The sequence below is a fragment of the Saccostrea echinata genome, unplaced genomic scaffold (assembly GCF_033153115.1).
Source record: "Saccostrea echinata isolate AGI-Se365-2 ecotype Australia unplaced genomic scaffold, CSIRO_AGI_Sech_v1 ptg000005l, whole genome shotgun sequence".
NCBI lineage: Eukaryota > Metazoa > Mollusca > Bivalvia > Ostreida > Ostreidae > Saccostrea > Saccostrea echinata.
In genome coordinates, this window is record NW_026889754.1 from 17,684,710 (window position 1) to 17,712,523 (window position 27,814).

The 27,814-nt window shown below is 33.1% G+C and overlaps 1 protein-coding gene across 1 annotated transcript; it reads right to left on the reverse strand.

Annotated features, from left to right (window-relative positions):
- LOC133179747 (receptor-type tyrosine-protein phosphatase mu-like) lies at positions 1-27,044 on the reverse strand. Its single transcript, XM_061314442.1, has 19 exons — positions 26,948-27,044; positions 24,573-24,704; positions 24,140-24,245; positions 21,219-21,325; positions 19,897-20,006; positions 12,198-12,285; positions 11,277-11,353; positions 10,899-10,935; positions 10,593-10,690; positions 10,344-10,472; positions 9,673-9,815; positions 9,133-9,268; positions 8,813-8,962; positions 7,227-7,326; positions 7,031-7,104; positions 6,773-6,898; positions 5,508-5,632; positions 4,652-4,787; positions 1-72 (listed from the first exon to the last, which is right to left on the reverse strand). The coding sequence occupies exons 1-19, from the start codon at positions 27,042-27,044 to the stop codon at positions 1-3; spliced, it is 2,043 nt and encodes a 680-aa protein (XP_061170426.1).
- Between the last annotated feature and the right edge of the window lie 770 nt (positions 27,045-27,814).

Here is a 27,814-nt window from a genome sequence, read left to right on the forward strand (position 1 = left end):
TCACATATTGGCGTATGTTCCGCTTGTTGAAACGGATCGGGATACTAATTGGTAGCATTTTCTATAATCTTCCTGAAACCAGAAATAAAGAAGAAAAATGATTTAAATGATACACAGAATGTCATACAAATAACATATTTTGTTAAGAAATAAATAACAAATTTAAAAACTTTTCTGATAAATGAAGTGGGTCGGTCACGTGATCAAATCCTTTGAAGGCCGAAGGTCTTCTCAGAAGATTTGATCACGTACCGACCCACTTCATTTCCCAGTGAAATTTTTAAACTTGTTATTTATTACTTATATATACATTTGAGACGGACAATCGAATATAAATATTGCACGAACTGTTCGTTGTAGATTTTGACAAATTAAACAAGGTGTAAATCGGCTTGAAAAGCGGCTACGCTTCAAATTCATCTGGCAAAGGATTCTGTTTTTAAGGGAATATTTTGTGCATGGCTACTTGTGATCAATTTTTGTGAGTATATTGGTGTCTTGGAATTTTTGAATTCATGGGAACCCATATTCGATGTTTAAACAAGAGGCCCATGGGCCACATCGCTCACCTGAGCACATTGGCTAGGCAAAAGCACAAATCAGTTCAGTATTGAAAAGACCGGGGGGGGGGGGGGCTTGAATTTTAAATTACCTGATGATGCTTCCATGTCAATGTAACAAATGGCTTCGTTGTACTTGAGAAGATTTTAAAAAAAAATTCCCATATATTCCTTTGTAAAAATTTGATCCCCCATTGTGGCTCCTCCCTATCCCAGGGGTCATCATTTGAACAAACTTGAATCTACACTACCTGGGGATGCTTCCATATCAATATGACTAAACATAGCTTTTCTGTTCTTGAGAAGAAATATTTCTTCTTTATGTTCTTATGTTAAACTTTCCATTCCCCATTGGGCCCCACCCTACCCCTGGGGGTCATTATTTGAACAAAATTGAATCTACACTACCTGAGGATGCTTCCATACCAAAATGACTAATCATGGTTTGCAGTTCTTCAGAAGAAGATATTTTCCTTTATATTTCTATGTAGAACTTTGATCCTCCATTGTGGCCCCGCCCTACCCCCGGGGGTCATGGTTTGAACAAACTTGAATCTATACTACCTGAGGATGCTTCCATAATATGACTCATCATGGCTTTGCTGTTCTTGAGAAGAAAATTTTTAAAGATTTTTCCTATATATTTCTATGTAAAACTTTGATCCTCCATTGTGGCCCCGCCCTACCCCCGGGGGTCATGGTTTTAACAAACTTGAATCTACAATACCTGAGGATGCTTCCATATGAATATGACTCATCATGGCTTTGCTGTTCTTGAGAAGAAGATTTTCAAAGATTTTTCCTATATATTTCTATGTAAAACTTTGATCCTCCATTGCGGCCCCGCCCTACCCCCGGGGGTCATGGTTTTAACAAACTTGAATCTACACTACCTGAGGATGCTTCTACATAAATATGACTCATCATGGCTTTGCTGTTCTTGAGAAGAAGATTTTTAAAGATTTTTCCTATATATTTCTATGTAAAACTTTGATCCTCCATTGTGGCCCCGCCCTACCCCCGGGGGTCATGGTTTTAACAAACTTGAATCTACACTACCTGAGGATGCTTCCATGTAAATATGACTCATCATGGTTTTGCTGTTCTTGAGAAGAAGATTTTTAAAGATTTTTCCTATATATTTCTATGTAAAACTTTGATCCTCCATTGTGGCCCCGCCCTACCCCCGGGGGTCATGATTTGAACAAACTTAAATTTACACTACCTGAGCATGCTTCCACATGAGTTTCATCTTTCCTGGCCCTATGGCTCTTGAGAAGAAGATTTTTAAATGATGCCATTATTTTTGCAGTAATTCCTAATTATCTCCCCTTGAAAGAGGGCGTGGCCCTTCATTTGAACAAACTTGAATCCCCTTTACCCAAAGATACTTTGTGGCAAGTTTGGTTGAAATTGGCCCAGTGGTTCTTGAGAAGAAGTCGAAAATGTGAAAAGTTTACAGACAGACAGACGGATAGACAGACGGACAGACAGACGGACAGACGGACGCCGGACAAAATGTGATCAGAAAAGCTCACTTGAGCTTTCAGCTCAGGTGAGCTAAAAACACAAGAAACACGTCCGATGTTTGATAATAAAAAGTTGGAGGAATTTCTGTCCGAAAGGGATGGATGGAGACACTTGTCCGGACCATGACCAGTTAACTTGAAATCAAGTATAAAATGATCAGAACATAAAATCTACGATTTCAGTAAGGCGTATTTATTATGATGTTGACATGGAGGAACTGGCGACAACTTACATTGCTAAGACAACGATCTCGATGATGGAGGTGTGCCTACCGAACTTTCGAAGTGCAGTGTTTGTCAGCTGTTTGTGGCGTGATTGCATTACATTGATATTTTCCATAAGATTTTCAAATTTATTGTGAGTAAAGTTTAATGAATTTTTTTCATAGCATTCAGAGGTCTACAAGAAAAATAAGGGTACAAACATTGAGACTATGCAGTTCAGACATGAGACTTATAACACGTAGTTTTCTATTATCTATGTAAAATCGATCAAGAAATGTATTGAATACATACTCGTCTACATTGTAAATAAAATGATTATTATTTTACTTGCGTATTTTTGTACATTTTTATGAATGAAAAACATGCTATATTGCTAAGTAGAGTAATTCTTTTTATGTAGATATAACTACGCTGTGTGATTAGGTCAGGTAATGACCTATGACCTTCGAAAAACTTCATACAGGTATGAAGATATTTGCTCTCTGTATGTTTATATAATAGAGAGATACCACAAATGTATATATTTGTTTTTGGAGGTTCGGGAAAAATATCTTAATAATTAGTAGGGATGTCAATTTTATTCGGACAGCTTAGTCGAATAGTCGGAGGATATCAAATACTGGCATTTGTCCTTTCTTTTCATAAGGCTGGTACATGTACCCGTTAATTGAAGTCATTCGTACGTGTTTTGTCAGAGACCTATGACTGGTAAACAATTTAAGCGTGCCTCTTATAAAAACAAAGAGAACTCACGATCAATTTTAATTATGAGATTTTGTACAAACAATCAATACAATCTTAAAATGACTGTATGATATTAATATCAGAAAGAAACACCGTTTAATTACGTTAATTGTCCCCCAATTTACATGTATTTACAATTTTGTAACTGCTGTTTAATCATTCTTTATGAATAGTTGCATTTCGTCAAATCTTATGGAATTGCAGGTTGAAACTATAATTTAAATCAAAACCAAACAATTCTAGAACGCCCTCTCCATTTACAACAAAAGGAGGTACATTGCAGACAATCCTTGATAATCATGTTTGTGTTAGCAACATTTTTCTTTCCGGCTCTTTTTTTTGGTCCTTTTTGCGGAGAACTTACTAGGAAAGTTTTATCTGAAGACTCTATATGTTTGACGGATTCGGCATAGATACATAATATTTGATGTTCCACTGCAGAATACAAGTTCAGTTTCACATAAACTTGATAACGTACTTTTCACTGTTTTTCCACCCTGACATCTTTTAAAGTATGCCAAAACTGTAGATTTTGGAGGCGTGTTTGCCGAACATAAATCGACATATACATAATTTCCTTTGAACAGTTAAACCTTATCCTGAGTTTTACTTACGAGAACATTGATCTGTAAATAAATGAAATGAGCGGATCCAAGTTTATTTCCTTGAATTTAAAATTACTATTAGGTAACACATTTTTAACGAATAACCGACTAAAGAAATTTTAGTCGATAGTCGGTATGACCGAACGATAGTCGAGTACTCGAATATTCGTTGACATCCCTAATAATTAGTATTACAATTACCTCGCCGTTATCTACCTTATTGTCGTTCTTTTCGGGACAGAAGGGAGATCGGGATGACAATCGCAAGATTCGAACAATGAGTACCATACAAATACAACTTATTTGCGAGGACTGTACTTCAGATTATATGTCTTCGAATTTGGAATATTTATAGTAGTTGACTGACTTTCAAAAATAATAGGTGTCAGAATGAAGTGCTTGAAATTAATTAGACGAGTCGGCTTGAAAATGTAACACAAGAGGACCAGTTCCTTCTAATTTTTGTTCATAGAATGGTGCATGGAATGTTTGGCAAGATATTTCACCAGCATCTCTTTCTTAGGTGTCCTTAAGTAGTGTAGAGTAACAGATCTCCCGTTCAAAGCACATTTTCCACATCCCCCGAGAAATAGTTTCGCTTAGTTAACGTATTCGCTATATCAATTATTGCTTTATCTATTCTTTACTTTTTTTATTTGTGTGTGACCGGTTGGCAGGGGATGCTCACTCCTCCATGGCACCTGATCCCACCTCTGATGTTTGGAGGTCCGTGTTTGCTCTGCTCCTGTTTTGTATTGTTTGATGGCCTTTTGAGCCTGAAAACTATTCATTATCTTCATATATTTCATTTACAAGGCATTTTTAGGTTTAAGGAATCTTTCTTCTGTCGCAGACACATTTGGTGATTGCGAAGAACGTCATATCAATCGCATACTATTGATATTTTTAAAGAAGGGGTGAGCAATTGCCTATCCTATCGTAATCTAAACTTGTTATGTATAAGGATATTTCTTTCCGCCTCACTCACCAGCTTGTTGATTACTTCCGGTCTTCTAGTTTGCAGTTGCCGGACAATAGTAAATATATCAACCTCTCCATCCATACGAAGTTGTTGTAGAGCATTATGTAAAACACAGAACAGTCCTGTTACACCGGCACCATCTCTATATAAGAGATATACATTGAGAATACACGATTCACTAATATATTCTTGTTTGTGTTTAAGTGGTGGATTAAATAATTATCTCATTAGAGGAACCAGGGACGTATACTAACGGGATAACGGGATGATCAACTCTCGCAAGTCTTGCTTTATCTCATAAGTTGCAGAATATCGTAATTCACTTTTAGTTAAATATATCTCTAATGCTATCGAATATTTCAGGAATATTTCAGGACAAAAACTTAATTTATCCATCAATATATTATTTAAGATTTGATGGGGGAACTCTTTATACTCCTTATCTTAGTATAATTACGGTTTATTTCAAAATCAACATATGCCCCTGATCTGCCTTAATTCAAGAAATTCGCCGAATTTGGTGGTTTATCTATATTATTTTTTTCATTTTAGAGCAAATATGAATCCAATGTCAGAAGAAAATCATCTATTGAGCTAAACCAATCAGTTTATGGGTATATAGCAAGTGTTTTTGTCTCGCAGGGATATTATTATTGTCAAATTCTACATTTGTTCATACTCCAAGAGCTAATGGAAACGATGCCATGCACGGGAAACAAGTTTTAGTGTAATTCCCTTTGCTTTTTATGTAATACTTCCTTACTTGTGAAATTTTAAAGTATTGTTCATTCGCTATTAATTCGTTGCATAATTATCCAACGACCGGTTTGCAAAAATATAAATACAAAACCATTGTACATACTTGCTAATAACAATAGAAGTCATAGTAGATTCCTTTTCTTTTTCTAGCAACATTTCAACCACCTTTATTACTTCGTCATCATTCTTGGAATATATCTGGAAGACGTCCATGCTTTGTGTCTTGCCCTGAGGATACAATATTTATATGTTTTATGTAATTGACACTAAAGTACAACTTAATTTATAGTGCAAGAATTATTTTCCATAATTATTATATTTAAAGTCATATTGTAATGTTATTTTCACAATTGATATGTATTTTTCTTAAAACAACATATAAACTGTGTTGAAAACTTTAAGCATTTAATTTTCAAATATACAGATGGGAATTATATCAGACATTTAAGACGGATAATGGGTCATTTTTATTGTTTTCACGTTTTTCGTCCATATTTTTTTTTTTATTTGCTTGTAACTGTAATAAGGGTAAAATTAAGAATGACAATATATACATTTCCTCTACTTTTTAGTTAAAAAAAAGGGGGGACGTGCACTATATTTTCATGCTCTAGCACAAATTTGCTCTGCTATGACGTTATATTCCGTTATTAATCCATTACTATAGGAGGTTAGCACTATTCTTGGCTGTTCTACACATTTTGCATATGATTTTAAAAGAAGTAAAACAAGTAAAGATAAACTTGAACCATTAAAATGTTACCTGAGAATATAAATATAAGCACTGAATTAATATTTTTGACATGCATTGTTTCATAACACGAAAGTCTGTGCCAAAAATGTTTCATTACGAGCTAACGCACGTTTCTCAATTTATCAGCACAGCTGTCCATGTTATGAAACAATATAAAGAAACAATCGAAAGATATTAATTTAATGCTTAAATGTGTTTTTTAACAGATAGGTCAGTAAATCAACAAACATCACGTAAAACAAGTAAGCTGCATTGATCGACTCCGTAAATGTTCATCCCCGTCCTCCTGGCTGTTATCACATATGGTGGACAAGATCGATTCCCCCCTCTTGCAGGTAACCATTGGTTATCCTTATTAAGACAGAATCATGAAGGAAATAATTCGTGGTGATAATAATCAAGATAATAATAATACATATGAGTGATTATTTTCCACAATCTAATAAGAAAAAAAATCTAGAAATAGATTTTAAAAAATAGGAAAATGATTAGTTGGATTTAGATAGATAATAACCAAAACCAAAACCAAAAAAAAAACCCCCCCCCCCCCCCAAATTAAAGAAATCCAACGAACTAATGATCAATTCCATTATTAGGAATTTGATTAATTGTACCTCATCAAAGCCATTGAGGACCACCATTTCCCCCACTTGGTAGTCCATGCACAATCTCCAGAGATCTATTTCTGTATCAGGGAGAGGTTTCTGAGTTAGAATAAACCCAGCTGGATGAGTAAATGACTAAAATAAAAACGTTCATGTAATATACTAATTGATGAGGGGAATTTTCTTTGTTGTGAAGGTATAATCTACCTTAAGATTAACAGGAATGCGGCACAAGTTTTACAAGAATATAATATAACTCTTACATACGGGAACAATCACTGCATTTATATACTCATTTCTTCCCTTTGCATTTGCTGCTAGAAATGGTCGATATTTTGACACTAAAAAAAATAGAACAATTAGAACAATTTCAATATTGAAAGGATTACCAAGTCGTTTAATTAGAAGAAAGTCCTCTAATCTAAAATAAAGACATCAATATTTTCTAACGTTGATAGTTTACCTGGTAATATACCCATGTCAACATTTTTTGATCTGTTCTCTGAGCTCAAAGCGTCCTCTTTACATTCCATCTCGAGAATTGGAATTATGGTTTCTAAGAACTAAAATAGTAAAATAGTAAATAATAAAAATGTAATTTTCAGTGGTATTATTATTATTATTGTTTTTTGAATTCTGATAGAAATGAAAACAAGAGGCCCATGGGCCACAACGCTCACCTGACTCAATATGGCCCTGTTGTTCTTCGTCAGCAGATTTTCCTCCTATATATTCATATGTAAAGCTTTGATCGCCTGTCACCAAACTTGAATCTATACTACCTGAGGATGCTTCCATATCAATATGACTCATCATGGCTATGTTGTTCTTGAGAAGAAAATTTTTTAAAGATATTTCCTATACATGTTCTTTTGTAAAACTTTGATCCCCCATCATGGCCCCAACCTACTACTGGAGGATGCCTTGAACTAACTTGAATCTACAATACCTGGATGCTTCCATATCAATATGACTAATCATGGCTTCCTGTTCTTGAAAAGATTTTTAAAGATTTTTACTATATATTCCTAGTATGTAAAACTTTGATCCCCCATTGTTGCCTCACCCTACCCTCAGGGGTCATGATTTGAAAAAAAATTGAATCTACACTACCTAAGGATTATTCCAAATTCAATATAACTAATCGTAGCTTAGTTGTTCTGTAGAAAACGATTTTAAAGACTTTTTTCTATATATTCCATTGTAAAACTTTGATCACCCATTGTGGCTCCATCCTACCCAAGGGGGTCATGATTTGAACAAACTTGAATCTATACTACCTGAGGATGATTCCGTATCAATATGACTAATTATGGCTTTGCTGTTCTTGAGAAGAAGATTTTAAAAGTTTTTTCCTATATATTACTATGTATTAAAAACTTTGATTCCCCATTGTGGCCCCACCCTAGCCCCGGGGGTCATGATTTGAACAAACTTAAATCTACACTACCTGAGGATGATTCTATATCAATATGACTAATTGTGGCTTTGTTGTTCTTGAGAAGAAGATTTTTAAAGATTTTTCCTATATATTCCTATGTAAAACTTTGATTCCCCATTGTGGCCCCACCCTAGCCCTGGGGGTCATGATTTGAACAAACCTGAATCTACACTATGTAATGAAGGACTCACATAACTTTCAACTTTTCTGGCCCGATGGTTCTTGAGAAGAAGATTTTTAAAAGATGACACCAAATTTTCACCAATTCTTAATTATCTCCCTTTGAAAGAGGGTGTGGCCCTTCATTTGAACATACTTGAATCCCCTTTACCCAAGGATGCTTTGTGGCAAGTTTGGGTGAAATTGGCCCAGTGGTTCTAGAGAAGAAGTCGAAAATGTGAAAAGTTTACAGACAGACGGACGGACAGACAGACAGACAGACAGACGGACAGACAGACAGACAGACGGACGACGGACAAAATGTGATCAGAAAAGCTCACTTGAGCCTTCGGCTCAGGTGAGCTAAAAAAGGATACACTAAATGTTAAACTGCTACTTATGATTGTTAATCTGATAGATAAAACATTTCAAATACTATAATACGTTACTTTGAACTCCTTGTATAATTGTTGTTGATTCAATGGTGATGTGTCATTAAGCAGTAAATTAAGTTTTGATTCAAGATTCAATTCCGATATGACTGTCTCTCTTTCTTGGAATCCACAGAGTAATGCTTTGTGTAGGAACACATACTGTTCCTGAAATATGAATAAAACTGTATATCTTTATACACTTTTCATCTTTATATGTATGATTTTGGATAACGCGCTTAGAAAGTATGATTGATGCTTAGAAGCCTTGTAGGGAAAGAACGGTATATGAATAAGTTAAATATCGAGAATATTGTCTTAATAATTGGTAATCTTACAACAGTTTGAACCATAGTCATACGATCCTCTCTCATTTGCTTCACAAACTCAAATATGTTTATCCGCCCCGTTTCCCTTCCTTGTTTCAGTAAGGTATCGAGGCCTATAAAAGTACCCGTTCTACCAACTCCTGCACTGAAATTTGAAAAGACGCAAGTGTCTTGATTATACGAAAATCATATAACACCTGAATAAATTATCCTGGTCACCAGGATTATACGATAACTTATCTTAATTATCCTAGTTATGTATCTACAATGGAAGGGTAATAGTTTTTATATAAATCATATTTGGGAACGACTTTTATAATTTAACATTTTGTGAATACTGCACTGCTTCTTTTATCTTTTCTCTCTATGGAGTACAAAACATTGCGAGTATATGTTGTAGAGAAATAATACCTTTTCATGTCTAAAAATCTTAAGAATTAAATGGATTTCCATCAGGAAGCTTTACAATCTGCTTAACTTTCTAGAACTTTTGTTAAAAATATTATTTTGTTGCAAAGAATTCTAGCAATACAGGTGTGGCTGGCAAACCTGCAGTGAACAAGTAAGGGAGATTCAGACTTCCATTTTTTGGTAACAGCTCTATGAAACTGAACAAGTGCTATCTCTTCTGGGGTATCATGATCTGGCCAAGCCGTGTAGTGGAAATGGGTTATAATCCTTAGGTCATGTAGCTGTTGCCCAAAAAGAGTTGTTAATATGATATTGTTATATACTTGATGTATTTAAACTGACCACATGAAATTACTTACAGCAGATTAATGTAATGAAAATATTAATATTATCTTATTTATATAGCCTAGGTATTAATACTGTGAAATAACATATTTTCGCGGGGTTAAAAGAAAAACATTATTGGTTCGTGGTTAAAAGAAGAGAAAAAAAAAATATTGGTTCGTGGGGATTTGATTTCGTGGTTGAATAATTGTTATGTTATCAGATATTTAAAAGTTTTACATTTCTTTGGGGACTTGAATTCCTTTATATCACGAAAATTACCCCCCCCCCCCCCCCGGAAAAAATACTGATTTCACAGTAGATAATGATTTTGTTTATCTATTTATGGTATCTTTTTTAGTTTTATTTTCATAAAAAAAATTGAAAGTTTCTTTCTCAAATGCAATTGCTGATTAAAAAATTAGTATATTCTTCATTCAACAGAATCTTAATTGTTAAGGAAAACGTATGAAAAAAGGGCTTACGTTTCTTCTTTGAAGTGAGAACATTCGAAATGTATAGAAAGCATATACTGTTTCTTCTAATAGACTTAGGGTACACTGTCCAATATTTTTGGACATATCAATATCCGGCCAGTACTTAGCGCATTTTTTCTGAAAATAGAAAAAAATAACACAAATTTCATTGCCCTTCCATAACATATATGCAAACTACCATGTAACAGACAAAAAGAAAAAAATTGCACAATTCTAAGGGTGACAGATTTATCTTACCTTTCCATCTTCAACCAGATTAGTCAACATAACAATGCATTGTATGTTTTCCTGCCATATCATTTTCAAGAAGTCTGTCACAGTATTCTCCCGTGGACCTAAGTACAAAAGGTAATTTAGATTTCACTTTTATTCTAAATTTTAAAGTTTATTTTTAACTATATTAATTATGACAAAAGAAATTAACTATTACTTATATAATTTAACTAGATAAATCAGCTTTAAATGTATATTACATATATACATAAATCCATAGTAACCAGAGGAAAAAACAGAAAGTTTTTTTTTTCTCTGCCTCTTTTGTACCTTGAGCGGCAATGTAACGTCTTTCGCCTTTAAAATCCTAAAACAATGAAACCGAGATGTAGTTTATTAGATGAAGTAAATTTAAAATATATACTATTTATAGACATAATAACAAAATCAAGCCACCCTCTCTTCTCTTCAGACATGTCCTAATGTGAGCAGACTTTCCAATTAAACCAAATGTTCTTATTGGCGAAATAGGATGAGTTTTATCAAAACATACAGAAAATACATCACAAAAAAATATTTTGATTCTGCATCTAACAGAGAATTTTTTAAACGCATCAAATGGTCAGTAAAACGAAAAAAAAAAAAATTTGAATTATTCAAATGAACAGTATAGTGAAACATAAGAAATACGATGGTTTTATACAATACCTTAATGTAATTTGCGTTGATGTAATCGTTGTCATCTAGGTCCCATTTCTCTCCAAGTACAACCCTCGAATATTCATCTATGCCAAGCAAAGCGGGCAGATGGCATGTCATAATTATATTTAAAATAAATATGTATGTAATCAATGTACTGTAACTTATTGTTTTCCTAGAAAGTCATAATTTGAATGATCCTAACAAAAACGTTACTTTTAGTGAATTTACTCAGATTTTGGTTACAATAATAGTACATCAAAAAGAATTATCCTTTTAGTGACACTTAAAAGTTCAGTATATTCAAGTATATGTGGCTTATCATGTATACATACAAGGACAGTATAGCAATTTAATTTTAAAATGATTAATTTCCACGCAAGAATCAATTCAAACCTTTATAGAGAGAATTCATTCATCTCGTACTGGTCGTTCATTGATCATTCTGACATGCAGAAAGGGCTTCAGAGTTAAAAAACATGGAAACCAATCAATGTTTTATATTGACTGATTGTATGTTGTTTTACGTCCCATTCGAGAATTTTTCACTTATATAGAGACGTAACCATACACAGGTGAAGGGCTTCAAATGTTGACCTTTACTCGGCACTCAGGGCCATTGAGCAGTGAGGGATCTTTATCGAACCAACGTCTGCCGTGACACGGTGCCTTGTTTTTTACGGTCTCATCCGCAGGTTCGAATCCCAATGCGGAACTTGGAGACAGGTCCTTTTGGCGAGACGGTTAAATCGAGGCCCCCTATACATGTAGCAGTGAGTGTTGGCAGGAAAAGATCCCTCACTGCTCAAAGGCCCTTAGTGCTGAGTATAGGTTTAAATTTGCAGCCCTCCAACGGCAAGTGGTGGCATCGTAATATGAATAACAAATTCTGCAAAGGGATTAAACAGACAAACTAACAAACATTCTTACAAGGAAATGTTGTTTTAAATCTGTTCTTGGTGACGTTATCTTTCTTCTGAGCCGTTGAACATTTGCTTACATCTCCGGGAGGTAACCTCTAAATAAAAAGTATTTTACTTTAAGCAAACTATAATGGACGACTGAACATGGGAAGACTAAGTGTGGATCAAGAAAGAAACGTTTTCAGAATTTGCTAATGTTTATTCATATCCGTGAGAGATACTATGTCTTTGAGATACATGTATGAGTACATATACAGACATGGTACGAGCTTATAACTTGTGCCAGTTGTGTTCATTGCAGAGTTTACATTTTTGCCTAATTCTTTTAAAAATTAAATTTCAATGCTATCATTTCCAGTTTTTTATCATGAAGGAAAATTCCATGCGATATGTTTTTTTTTAAATGCAAAATTTTAAAAATTGTGTCGATCTTAGATTTTTTTCTTACAAATTCGCTTGAATACCAGCCTCTAGAAAATCCACTAATGTGACACCGTTATATTAGGACAAGTATTCATTTAGGTACTAGAAAGACACAAGATGTAAAAATAAATTTCTGCTTTTTGTTTTCAAGTATGTCAAATAAAGTAAACAAAATGCTCATTTTCATTTTTTTCCTGTTTTACATTTTTGATGACTGACACTGTAAAAGCGGTGATTGGTTTTTAATTTGTAGTCACATTTTCATATCGCACAAATGCAAAATATAAAAGAAATATAAATAAAAAAGTTCCAAAAGAAGAAGACTTTTTTTTTCAAAGAGCTAAATCCACGAAGGGGCTAAATCGGCCCAGTCATCAAAATAAATGAAACTTTCTCACATAGAACTCTAAGATTTGTATGCTGTAAAACAATTTATTTTTTTTTACAATATCTTTACTGGTTTTATTTTTACATTCGTTTAAATTTGGTAATGTTTTCCTTATTAATACTATCACGTCATTACGTTGATGTTACATACTTTAACGTCGTGATGTTGACATTTTGTATAAGACAGTTACATATGTACGTTAATGAAATAAAAATAATCAATATAGCCTCTTCTTTAAAATTTTGTAAAATTTTACTATGAATTTTTCAAGAAGTTCTGAAAACTTTTGGTTTATTTTTTTAATCAAAGCTATTTGTACTCTGAAGAAATGCCAAATATTTGTTATATACAACGGTTGTCTGGTATAATGGTTGATACATGTAACCGTTTTAAATGATAATAAGAGACACTTTAAGCTGAAAACAAACACAAAGTGTTAATCCATCATATCTGAGTAAAACTGAATTAATGTAGTAAAATATATACCATAGTAGCCATGGATAAGGATTTTATCATTCATAAATGTGTTATTGTATGGACATACGGCGTACAAACAAAAAAATACCCCCCCCCCCAGAAAATACAACAGTACTCTTTATTAATGAAAACATAAAATTGAAATGAAAAGTTGCATTAAAAATGAATACGGTTGAAGTTACTATATATTTTATTGTCATTTTGAGAATTTTTTTGCACTTCCGAAAGAGCTAGGTCCGCTTTATGCATAAAATGGCCCTGTCCTTATATCAATTAATTGACTTTCACCCTCTGCCCCATTTCATATATCAAAATAAAGTAAAGACTTAGTACTTTCATTTCCTATAACAAAATTTCTTTTTGAGAATCCAGGTATTGGAAAGCAGGCTTAGTGAAAATGGAATGTTATTGAATATTGCGAAAAATGGCGCATTTGACTTATTTCAGCAAAGAATTAAAATATGAGCACAGCTCTCGATCCAAAAATTAAAACATGTTTTATGATCTTCAGAAGCAGATCTTTCATTATGTTATTGCATATTTTGGATCAGAGGTTGTGCTCTATATGAAATATTGAAAAAATACTTTAACTTTTGGCCATTAAAGGAATGTACAGGATATGGTAAAAATGACGCATTTCATGACGTCATAATGCATTGACTAGAGAGAAAATTACGTCATGTTCAGTAGAAAAATTGTCACCAAGGATCCAAGTGATGAATACTGCATTGTCAGCCAAAACTAAGCAGTTTCGATTTTTCAGAAATTTACAGGGCCAAAAAGGGCCCTAAGTGGCCCTAGCTCTTTATGGCATTTCCCGGACATTTGAAATGAAATTGTAGTTCATACATGTAATTCACGTAAAATAGTGACGTTTGACGACAATCCTGCGCACCACAAATTGTCAGGAAAGAAGCCACTACAGACTTTTAAACATGAGTGATGCAAAGCATCAAATCGGCCGCAAAAAAATATTTTCCAATGAAAACACAAGATTCCCAAAGTATTTGAATTTCGAAACGGAACCTGAAGTTTAAAAAAAACAACAAGATAAACGGAAATGCACATATACCACTTTATTCAGTGTAAATTATTTTATCGAAATAAAGTTCACTAATTATGATAAATGTTATATCATCAAAGAGGAACTTTTTTATATACCCACAATAGATATGAAAAGAGATTTCAGATGATAAAAACGATCGAATGAATTATTGCTAATTAATCGTTTTGTTATCATATTATCATATCTTACACACTCCCATGTTGGGGAGTACCTATAATAAACCCTTTTAATAAAATCATAAAGTAATGATTATCTGGTGAGAAGTGAAAATTACATTGAAACATAACAACATCTCGGACTTTCATATAGTTCAAAACCAGTTTTAACATTTTGCTCATAATTGTCATATATTTAAAATAACGTTCGTTTCTCCATGTGCAATTTCTAACACTACTACAAATAGATAGGCGATAATGAGTACAGAAGACGATAAAATAATTATAATATCGTATACATATTGCATATGAGGTTTTTAACTTTATCGGATAGTTACTATTTGTAATTAAACAAAAATATACGAAAAACAGCTACTGGCAGTAGTAAATGGCTATCATTACAGACCGTCGAAAATAAAATATTATAGACCACATGTCGAACGACATATTACCATACCCCCCCCCCCCCCCCCCAAATACCATGTTCAAATGCCCGATCTATGAAGTTATACTTTATATAGATATCCTTTCAAAAAACAAATATGATAAACAGGAAAAATTACCGGTAGCAGTTATATCCGTTAATAATAATAATAATAATAACTAGAAACTCATTGCGAGCAATGAGAGGTCTTCCGCCCGATTCTGAAAATAAAAACGAGAATTCAAGCTGAAAAAGTGATAAAAGAAATTCAGACACTCTGGAAGTTTAACCCTGGTCGTCAGCGTGAAAATCCAACGTGCTATTTCCTTAAACCGGAAGTTGACGTTTTCAAAGTTACTCTAGACATTTGCACTCTGAATAACATATTTAAAATTCATTTCAAATACTTTATCTATAAAGAATATTTATGGGAAAGTAAAATGCTCAAATTATTTAGTTTATCTCATATAACCGGAAATTGTAGATTTTGTTTCCGGTGGGACCAACATCTTTCGAATCTGCGAAAAAGATGCAATAAAGTGATGCAATTTTTAATTAAAAAAAGAAAAGTTGAAATTTTCTATTTCTTTTATCACTTCCTGTGACGACTGGAAGTGACGGCTGACGCTCTGAACCCAAATGGTTTTGCCTTCATCTTAAGGACTGTTGCTCATATAAGTTTGGTGTCTTACCGTTTTCGAGTTCTTGCTTAGACAACTTCTCGTATAGAATTTTTCAAGAACTCTTGAGAGTAGTTTAAAATTGTAATAAACAGGTATATTCTGGATTGTTTAACCTACCAAGCCAACCTTCTTTTATTTCTTTTTTTTTTTTTTTTTTTTTAGATTTTGTCAAATCAGTGTTTTTGCAATTCTCAATGCATTTCCTATGTAAAATGTTGATAAAAGGGACCTACATAATTTTTCGCCATAATATTTCTCCAAAACTCACTTATTTCATATGGTTTTTGTTTTATATATATTATATATTTTCATTTCCTATGACTTCTAGATATTTTAGCTAAAAATGTAAATATAGAAACAAGACAAGGACATACCGGCACCGATTTCTATTTTTGAATTACTTCCCTTAACAGCTATAATTACATATTATCCATGAGGGTCAAGAGAGTCAGACTGGTTGATTGATTCTATCATGTAATTGACTGAATTGATTGAAACACATTGTCATAAAAATATTGGCATGGATTTATTTCAATTTTTATTAGTAGTTACTAAATGCTGCTTCCTTCATACAACCTAGAAACTGATCTCAGTCGGTCTACCTTTCAGCATATGTCAAATCTTTGCCCTTCCCAGCATACTGAGCATAACTATGGTAAATGACGACCTGTTGGCTCTTTGTCTCCTGAATACAATGTACAACAAAGTCATTACTACTTTTCTTTTTTGCTGTATAGATGATTCTACCCGTTGAAGGAAATACACGTGCTTTTTGTTTAACTTGCCAATGTCCGTAAAATATAACATAGTCCTTCAAAAATGCAAGGATTTTGCAGGATTTATTTAAAACAAATGCAAATAGCGCAGGATTCACACAGAAAAAAAATCATTTATAAAGATGAAAACGTAAATTAAAGGTAAAAAATGAGAAAGAAAATTCAAACATAATCGGGATTAAACCCGAAATAATAGAACACCGTTGACGTTTGAGGTTAGTGTGCGAGGTACCAGCCACCCGAGGAGCTCCGAGTACCGACCTGCTCGTCGGAGTTTACGGAGACAGCCGCCATTTTGGACCCGCTTCAAATTTTAAAATGCGAATATCTAGAGTTTGGATTTATCATTTTTAAACAAATTATATATTAAGCCTTTTTGGAAATGCCTCTATTAACTCTACTAATATCAAAGAAAAATATTGAAAAACAAAAAAGTTAGAAAATTCAATTTTTTTAAATTCGCATACGGTAACGACCGGAAGTACCGACGACGAACGAAAGGTCATGTCCCGGCTAGGTTTTATCACGATCTATAATCCCTGAAAGTTTCACATTGATATCTTTTACCGTTCTTGAGATTAGTTGCGGACAAAATGTCTTTTTAAAATTCAGAAAATGGTTGGTAACTTGGCACCGGAAGTGATTTTCCAAAAAATCTCTCGGATAAAATAACTTCAGATTAAAACACATTGTTCCTGCAAATTTCATTAAATTTCATAGAGTAGTCTTTGAGAAATCAAAATTAGATGGGCGGAAAAATAATAATAATAATAATAAGAAGAAGAAACAGTAGAATCACTTATAAGGTCTTCCGTGAAGACGGAAGACCTTAATAATACATTCAGGATACATAGCTGTAGGAACCGGGGGGGGGGGGCATGCCGCCCCCCCCTCCCCCCCAATAATTTTGCTGATATATAGAATACTATATAAAACAAAGCTACTATATGCTTGTGTCCCGTCAATAAAAACGTCTGATGCCCCCCCTCCCTTTTTTTGCTTGTCAAGGAATTGTGGTAGTTGATAGTGTTCCGAACTGAAAATGTATTACTGTGCCTCCCCCTCCCCCCAACTGAAATTGCTACCTACGGGCCTTGGATCTATAATAAATGTATGCAATGACCGAGTCACGAAAAATCAATCGTTTTTTAAATAAATTTTTATCAAGGAGATTGAAAAAAATGAAAACTGCTATTGAATTTATTTTTTATACTATATATACAAGAACTCATATAATTGGCATTCTTATTTATTCACTTTACTACTTTCTTGTTTAAATGGCAGAAGTAATTGGTCGAACTCTCCCACGTATTTAATGAGTGAGGGTGGGAATCCCGAAACCCCCTTCCCCCAATAACCCCTGTCTTTTTTTCTATTTTTGTAAATGTAATATTTTTTTTTTGGCTTCTTATCTTATATCAATGCTCGAATCCCCCCTTTCTGAGTGTACACTACTACATGTATAAACATGCTTGCTAATCTTGGTTGCCCTCTCTCCCTTGGGCCTGTTACATTTAAGCGGAGTAACTCAAAATAAAAAGAGATAGCAAGTAGCCTCCCTTTGACAATTTTTTTTTTCATGCATTGGCTAGGTCACAGCATGCATGCGATACTGAAATTACTTAAAACCTTAAAGAGTCGTCACCGCCTTGGTAGTAAGTTATTCGTTTATACAATATATTACATTTTTCTTATAGAGGCCTATCACAAAAATTACACGCGATCTGTAAAATCAATCTATTGTTTATTTGATTTGTCAACTCGAATTTTCTAGGTTCAGTACTTCGTAACATAATTTATGTTAAGAGGTCTCGGATCAGTAAAGGTTTTCACTAATATATATTAATTAATCTTTTGTCTTAAAATGGCACTAGCGATTTCTGAAACGCATGTTGGGTATCATGGGTATGGGTTATAATTATAATACATGTAATTATAATAGACTCTCTTGCGTAACATTAACCATTTGTATGCTGTCGATGCAGACTTCACGACATTTATGTTTTGTAAGGTGGCAAAACAATCATAATAAATACGTCTTGGTAGTTGCATCCGATGTAACTTCTTTAATATTCTAGGCTACTCCGACACGGCCACTCAGGAGAAAATAAAGATGAAGCCTACATGTTTTTCGGGTGATCTCCCTTTGATTAGATGGTGAACATGGTGACAAGGAGCCGGGAGTTGGAAAACAAATTCAAAGCATAAATAAATAGGCTGTCAGAGGAAAAGAGAACACATTATTTTTTTTAACATTTCAGCATAAAGACGAGTTAAATATAGATCAGCTACTTGAAGGAAAAGTCTTGAGTCAGGACTGAGGCACGTAGTACACAAAATGTCGACATTAAATTGCATCTACATGCAGTCATGCTTAGAGAGAGTTTTTCGTACTTTTTTGCACCACAACACAAAATAACTTATAATAAATATAACAATTGCATTTCGAAACTTTTCAATATTTACAAAAACAATATAGAAATTTTTCTTTTTTATTAATGTAGGGTAGTCCCCGCTATTTTCACTGTGTAAGTCGGTGCTAAGATATTTGAATCGAACGAAAAGTATTAATTTCGATGTGACCTCACCCCTCGAACAAAATAAAAATATACTTTATTTATTCATATTTTAATCCTCTTATCAATGGTATAAATTTAATTTTGTTCCAAGGGTGTGGCCACAGCAAAAATTTGAACCAAAGACGAAAAAATTCTTTATTTTGATAAAAACTAGCAAAGTGCACGTGTTTAGACGTTTTCTGTACAAATATGACGTCATCAAATAAAAAAGTTGGCATAAACTATTTAGGTTTGATACCCAAGGATAATATTTCTATTGTTAATTTTCTTCTTCCTCTCAGTTTAATTTTCCTGAAAAAAATAGGTCGATTTAGGCCCTTCGTGGATTTAGCTCTTTAGCTTAAGATGAGATGGCGCGTGCCTCAATATTGCACAAATTTTCTCAACAGTTTGTGATTGAAGTATTGCAACTTTAAAAGTTAATGTTCATTGCCAGGTACTTGAGCAAAACGTAAAAAGATATTATCGTGTATATAAGCCTACTGGAAATCACTTGAATTGTTGCTATCACACATTTTGGCTTATGTTATTTTTAATTATTTTGAAAACAGTTTGGAAATTTGAAGATTTTAATAACCATAAATACTTTGGTATATTACAATGACATGCAGAAATATAAATTCAAGGAGCTAGTTCTCGGACCTGGAGTTGGATGATTGATAAATTTTACAAAAGTTAGAAAGAAATATTGAGATGTTTATAAAAAAGTTTTCAGTTAATCCGCTCTGATAATACCTTGTATTCCATAATAAATGGGTGTTGCTTTTCGCTACCTTTAAAAGCAATTATGTCTTGCAAATCCTGCGTCCGTATAACAGTGCTTATATGACCTAGATTATAGTATTCTGCATTGGAAAAGGCACTCTGCAAACTTATATCAGGAGCTGCATGGAGAGGGATCGTAAAAAAAAAAATACATATATTTGAATGTATCGTTAAATATGTTTGTAATAAGTGGTGTTTTTATTCCATAATAAATATTTACTCAAATATATATGAAAATTATTTTTTTCCCTTTTTTTGGCATTCAATTTTTTTAAGGTTTAAGGTATGCCACTCGTGAAATTATTTATATCAATTTATTTTAGATATATATGTTAGATAAGTATTCATATAGCACGATTCACAAAGACAATGGGGGGTCAGTGTGCATCTTACTGAGCTATGGTACAATTAAGTTGACCTTTTTGCATTTAAATTGTAACTCTTTGGTTAATCACTTTAATCTTCATCATATTTTTTCAGATGTAATTATGGCGAAAAATATCATGTTTTACGTAAAATAGTTTCAATTATATTTATCATTGAATAAACCATGCGTATTAATGTGTATAAATTATTGAGTGACATTTCTGCACTAAAAAGTATCATATTTGGGGTATTATAAAAATCCAAATAGGCAATTAAATATTTTCTTGTATCATTTTTTTTATGACGGAAGTGCTGGTCAGTTAAAAGTATCGTGTTGATCAAAAGGATGAAAAAAAGTTGGGATCAGTAATCCAAATTTTGAGATATTGGTTAAAATGTGCGATTTTTAGGCAAAAAAGGTGTAATTTCATCTTGATTTCTTTAATATATTTTCATTTCTTGGCGAAGTATGTTGATTGAATGTGTAAAATTTGTTCTAAAAATATAAATTGAGACCTATATTTTACATCCCTAGCATATCATCAGGGAAAATATTCAGAAAGTAAAAATATGTTGAGCTAAAGTCCCAAGATATTAAATTTAACAAATGTTTAGATCTGAAGTATTTTCTTCCAAATACCCTTCCATCACAAGAAATAGTCACTTCTGCTTCTTTATGAATTTGTGAGCAGTTTTTTAATTGATTGTTGAATCATTTGCATTGGTTCATTTTAAGATATTATAAGAATTGAATTTTAATAAATAGTTTTGAAATTAGAGGTTATGACTGAACGTTTCATAAAAGCTGAGGAGTGACATACCTTAATTAATATAAACAACTGGAATGCGGATGAAGAGTACAATATATCGAAAATAATGTTTGTTCCATTTTATTTAAATATCATATGTGTGTAGATAGGTCTTACCAGCGATATTCGCATATTTCTTTCTTCCGTGGTTGATCTTTGAATCATACTCAACACACCTGAATACGTTTCCCGTGTTTTCTCGTTCTTTTTCCGCATACTGTCGCCTGTATAATAAATGTATTTCCTGAATTTGCATTAAGGCTGACATGATTAACTTTTAATTAAAGATACATGTAGTAAATTAGTAACTTAAAAGCGTTTAGATGGAAAGTTATGAAAGATTTTGTAGTCGTCATGCTGAAAAAGATGCAGTAAAAATATAATATTAAAAAAAATACGATTAAAAAAATAATCCTGAACAAGATGTGTTTAAAAATATCAATGTCCCAATCTTACAGCTCATGACTAAGTTAAAGTTCTTCGACAGTGAGTCAAACATCCAGGCCATATGGTTAAAATGTGTTGATGCCAAAGGAAAGGTTTTGTCAGTTGGATACACATGTTAAATATACAAGCACTGGCACCAACCATTCCAACATCATGACGAAGTAAGTTTTCTTAAGTTAGTCAAACTCCAAGGAGTTGGGTTCAAAAAAATGTCGGTACCAAATGAAAAGTTTTGTGACAAGGAATACACATTTGGAATATAAAAGCCCTAGTTCCAACTATTCAAAAGTTCTGACCGAGGTCAATGATTTCCCTAGTAAATCAAACACAAAGGTCAAGTACATAAGGGCAAAATCTTGGTAACCAAAGAAAGTATTTTTTACAAGAAATATACATGTCAGATATGAATCCCTAACAACAACCGTTCAAAAGTTATTTTGGAGCAAAATGATTTTGCGGAAAAACAGATAGAGGGACAGACATAAATGAAATATGGAGATAGCGAACAGTCATCAAGCTCAAAAGTCGATTGAAACAATACAAATCCGAAGCAGAACAAACATGGACCTGTAAAAACCACCAGGGGCCTGATCAGGTACAATGTAGGAGTGAGTATCCTCTGTCGACCGGAGTCATGATGGAGCGAACAGAAAAAAATCCGTTTACAACTCAGTGATTAAAAAGTAGCCAAACTATTAGTATGAAAATCGTCAATCAGCATTCTACTTGATGATAAATTGTATTTGCTGATAAGGCCATTGTATCGACCATAGAACTTGCCAAATATTGACTTTAAACGAGACTGTTGACACCCTTGTTTCATCAACTTGTTTGTGTGTCCCCGAATTTTAAATGGGAGGGAGCATTAAAATTAAGGACCCTTATGAATGTTTCCCATCCAAGGCTCTCCTGAAAAGTTTCTCACATATTGTAATTATTTCATCAACACTACCACCAGACTGTTCACGGTAGCTCAGTTCGGTAAAGTGCTCTCTCCGTGATCGGGAGGTCGAGAGTTCGAATCTCGGCCGCTACTGACCTAAGTCGATAAAAAATGGGTAGCAACTGTTCCTTCGCCATGCGCTCGGCACTTTGAAGTGAAAGTTGCGGGTCCTTCGGATGAGACCTTAAAAACCGAGGCCCCGTGTCACGGCAGGCGTTGGTCCTCACTGCTCAATGGCCCTGAGTGCCGAGTAAAGGTCAAAATTTGAAGCCCTTCACCGGTATATGGTGACGTCTCTATATGAGTGAAAAATTCTCAAATGGGACGTAAAACATCATTCAGTCAATCAAACCACTACCACCACCACCATAATAATAATAATGATAAAGTTATTGATTTTGTCAGAGTATTAAGGAATCAGATGAAAAACGTGAATGGAAAAAATGCGTAGCCTGTATTATATATATATATATATATATATATATATATATATATATATATATATATATATATATATATATATATATATATATATATATATATATATATATATAAAGCACAGAGAAATTCACTTTTAAAAGGATACCCACTTCCGCCCCAGCCTGGGGATGAACTCTCGACCTACGGAATCTGTGTCCTAGCAGTACAGGAACAGCGTGCTAGACCGCTCGGCTATGTAGGCAAGTCAAAAAACTTGCTTTCGATGCCGATGGAATTCTCGCGGCGCTGTCCTACAGTACACGGTCATTGAGAATGGAAGTGAGATACAGATATTTGGACATTAGTTTTATCAGAGGATCGTTACCAATACGCGTTGTAAAGAAATTAAGTTTATTTATAAAGCACATTTTACAACAACTCTTAAACTAAAATAACTGCCCTAAGTGAAGAAATATTAATATAGAAAGCACAAAGAAATTCACTTTTATAAGGATACCCACTTCCGCCCCAGCCTGGGGTTGAACTCTCGACCTACGGAATCTGTGTCCTAGCAGTACAGGAACAGCGTGCTAGACCGCTCGGCTATGTAGGCAAGTCAAAAAACTTGCTTTCGATGCCGATGGAATTCTCGCGGCGCTGTCCTACAGTACACGGTCATTGAGAATGGAAGTGAGATACAGATATTTGGACATTAGTTTTTTAGAGGATCGTTACCAATACACGTTGTAATGAAATTAATTTAATAGCCGAGCGGTCTAGCACGCTGTTCCTATATATATATATATATATATATATATATATATATATATATATATATATATATATATATATATATATATATATATATATATATATCGAATTTTGAATATTCCGAAATTTTGCCTAATACGATGTTTACATTAAGTCCCTTTTGTGGTGTTTCAATTGTCTTAAAATGTCTTATCCACAATATTTGCTAATCTGGCCAATTTCTTTGAAACCAGTGATGTCCCAATTAGACAAGGTTTACCGTATATCCTTCAAAACTATGCGTTTATTTCTAAGATTGTGAATAAAACAGTGCGCTTATAATGTTGGCGTGATAAAGTGAAATTTAACATACTAACAAAGATTTACACACACCGAGGAATGTTACATTTCCCCTTAATTTGGTTTTACATGTGTCAATTCCGATAAATAAATAATGATCATAATAATTGAAAGATACCTTAGAACTGCTATGACGATGATGACTGCAAATGTTAAGAGGATAAATACAGTCATGAGCCCACCGACTATTGCACCTGTATTTGGCTCCGTGGATAGAAGAATGGCTTGAATGGTAGAAAATTAATAATTGTAAAGTCTATTAAATCATACATTACTTTTTTGTCCTGAAATAAGGGTTATATGAAACATTATCATTTTATAAAGGGTGACCTGCTAAAGAAGATTTGGGTTACAAATTTAGAAATGATTTTTTATTGTGAAGTACTTGGTACGTGGCATTGAAAAGGAATTCACATTAATATGCATAGTTTTATAAATTTTACAAAAAAAAAAAAAGAAAAAAAAAAAAGAAAAAAAAAAGAAAACCAGGAACCTCACTTCATGAAATCCATACTAATAAAATCATGAAGATGAAACGCCAATATACATACTATCACAGTTGGCACCTGTCCATCTCTCCTTACACCCATTTGAACAGATTCCATTGTCTTGGTAACAATTATTTCCAATACAATTCCTACATGCACGATCACAGTTCAGTCCGAAATATCCATCTTCACATGCTAGAATAAAAACAGCATACACTGAACATTTTTTTAAACACAGAAACGTAGAAAAAATAAGCTAATGTTCAAGCAAGTTTTCATGAGTGAGGATAAGCAAAGAAAAATTATGTTTATTGCAGGTAACTTATTTTTGACAATACTGCACTAAAAATAGTAAATACCAAAATACCTATGGCAATGTCCAATTGAATTATTATTTTTCCCACATACTTTATAAAAGATTAATTTTACTAAGAGTTATTTCCCGTTCGTTCCTATATTCGGAAGTCACCATGCTCATATTCTTTCATTTTTAACTATATTTGCAATCCTGGAAATTGAGGTGGAGAAAATCCCATTTTTAAAGGCCTTTTTAAATTCAAAATGAATTCCCATTTCTCCCACAAACAATGTTGTGGTAGTAAATCATTGATTTTGGTAGATATGATTTTAGCGAGAGGTATTTACCCTTTTTTGCCATATTGAGATCAACATCCTCATAGCCCTTTAAATCTTAAATGCTCTTTAAATCAAAGCCGTATAAAGTAATGAGATAACAATTTCTTCAGTGCCATGTTGTATTCCCCAAAATAACACACACAGTCTAACAAGTTTTCTCAAACTACGTTCATTCCAAGTTCACGATCTAGTTTCCCCAAAAAATGTAGTCAGGTCTTCTTGTTTATGGAAATGAATTTTAATACTTTTAAAATATCAATGTATGCATGTTAAAGTAATTTCAAAATAAGCAAATAATTGCCCAAATTCGAGAAATATCGGAGTACGGCCGACCGGGGGCATTTGTTGATTTTCAAAATAAAACATAGTTCTGCTAAGTTAGGGAGTATATTAAAAAAAATTCTTTTTTTTAGAGAATTAAAAGCAAAAATTGATCTGATATATTTTATAAACTGAGAGAAAAAAAATAAGGAGGTTTGATTTTTGCTTCTAAGCAGAGTTTTGTCTGAACCTACATTTCTAGAATTCTGCATCATATTTTAATTTTTACAATAAATATGAATTCCAATCCCACTTAAACTAAATTTAAATCGACTCCCGAATAACTTTCACACAAAAAGCATTAAGGTAGAGACTATATTTTGTGGCGGAAGTTTCTTTCTTTCTTTTTTTTTTCTTTTTGAAAGAAAAATGATCAATTTTTTCTCATGTAAAGTATTTACAGTGCTGTTAAGTTTGGATGCCTTTTTTTCCATGCAGGCTTCACACAGTTTTTTTTTCTTTGCAGTGAGATATTATTTGCCAATCTGGAATTATATACATGCATTGATCTAACCTATGTGATCTATATTATCTTATTGTGACAAATATAGCAAACATATAATGAAAGTCCAGAAAAATAACCTAAGATTTAAGTTATTACAAATATATCCCCCGAAAGGTGGGAAGTATATAAGTTTGTTAATCTCTAAGTCATACATGAAAGGTGAAGATTACAAAACAGCTTTAAATTAATACTTTGTAGTAATACCTAAGTATTTAAATCATAGACACTCATTTTTAATTTTCTTACCAAAATATTACAGATAACCCTGACAACTATGATTTTATGAAGGAAAATATGAAGACTTTTGAATAATAACTTTTTTTTTGCTAAGTTTTTAATGCAAGGAAAAATGATATTCTGTGAGTGCAGAACGGTCTAATAATTAATCATGCGATACTCATTAGATGTTTTTCTTTGTCATAACGTCTTATTTGTCTATTGAAGCTAGAATAAGACTGTATTTTGTCTAATGATTAAAGTGCATTACAAAAAGGGAAGTCTTGAGTGATTTATATGTAAAAGAATAATATAAGACAATATTATAGATGCAGAAAAGGGTATATTAAGTGAACGTAGAGCCTAAACAAGCATATTGACCTCCATATTTGTGTTGATTTTCAATTCAACTATGAGTGTAGATACTAAATATATACTTGTCAAAAATTCTTTAGACTGATAGCAGGATCCAAACTCCTCAAATTTGATATATGAAATCCAGTTATGCGTAAATCACGAGAGTTGCTTATCCCTTAAGTATATTCATCACTGTTTCAACTAATACACTGGTCATTTGCAAATAAAAATATTCATGTTATCAAGATTATTTTCCTTTATGTTCCTGTCGCAGTGTTTTACTTTTGTCAATTAAGGATAAAAATATTCACCAGGATAACCTCCAAGATCATAGACATGGGAAGGAGAGAAAAAATACTCATAGGAAAACTATTTATGCAAAAGGCTACCCTATTAATTTTACCGTCGCACTTGGATCCATTCCAGTGAACCTGACATTCAGCAGGACAAGTTCCGTTCTCCTTATTACAGTATGTTCCATTTCCACAGTTCCCACACATGCCCTCGCATATTAATCCATAATATCCGTTTTTGCATTCTTTGTAAGAAAATAAAGTCAGATTGATTTCTCGTCAAATATGGCCATTTCTTATATTCTTCTTTATTTGTTAGATTTATCTTGTTATCTTTGCCCATTATTTTTAATAAACCAAATAAAAATATATATTAGTGATATTTTGATCTTATACACAGGTTAACATTATGCTTAACCCAAGTCACTATACTTTCTTTGCAATTGTTTTCTGAAGGTAAAAAGTTCGCCGTTAAAGAGTAATAATTAATTAAGAAAACTCTAGAATAAAGTTGTTGGTAATATAAAATGAGCTATTAACATTAGAAGTAATTTCTTGTTCACAGTTTCAAAGACGGTGAAAATATAGAAATCTATACAGAAATCTATACAGATATAGTTAATTTTAAATTGCATTTGTATGTCGTAGCATCTTTGCCATTCAATATGGTAGATAAAGCAGGATTCTGGCATAGCTTGTAAAATCCATTGATGCATTTCCTCTCTTAATTCATTTTAGTAAAACAGCTGAGAAAAAACCCTACCTTTACACATTAGTCCATCCCAACGATCCTCACAACCATCTGAACATATTCCGGAGGACGTATTACAGTATGTCCCATTTCTACAGTTTCCACAGGAATATTCACATGTCTGCCCATAAAACCCTGCTTCACAATCTATGTAAAGGGTGAGAAAATAAATTGGAAATAAACATATGAAAAAAGTTCTTTTTTGATTTAGGGGATTATTGTAACC

What these genes read in the sequence shown, in the direction of transcription:
- LOC133179747 (XM_061314442.1), bottom strand. Translation starts at nt 27,044, where the DNA reads ATGTGTGGGAACTGTGGAAATGGAACATACTGTAATAAGGAGAACGGA. An exon ending in TAAATGCAGTGATTGTTCCC is followed by an intron (nt 6,899 to 7,030) that starts GTATGTAAGAGT and finishes TTTTTATTTTAG; the next exon opens with TCATTTACTCATCCAGCTGG. An exon ending in CGGAAGTAATCAACAAGCTG is followed by an intron (nt 73 to 4,651) that starts GTGAGTGAGGCG and finishes TTCTGGTTTCAG; the next exon opens with GAAGATTATAGAAAATGCTA.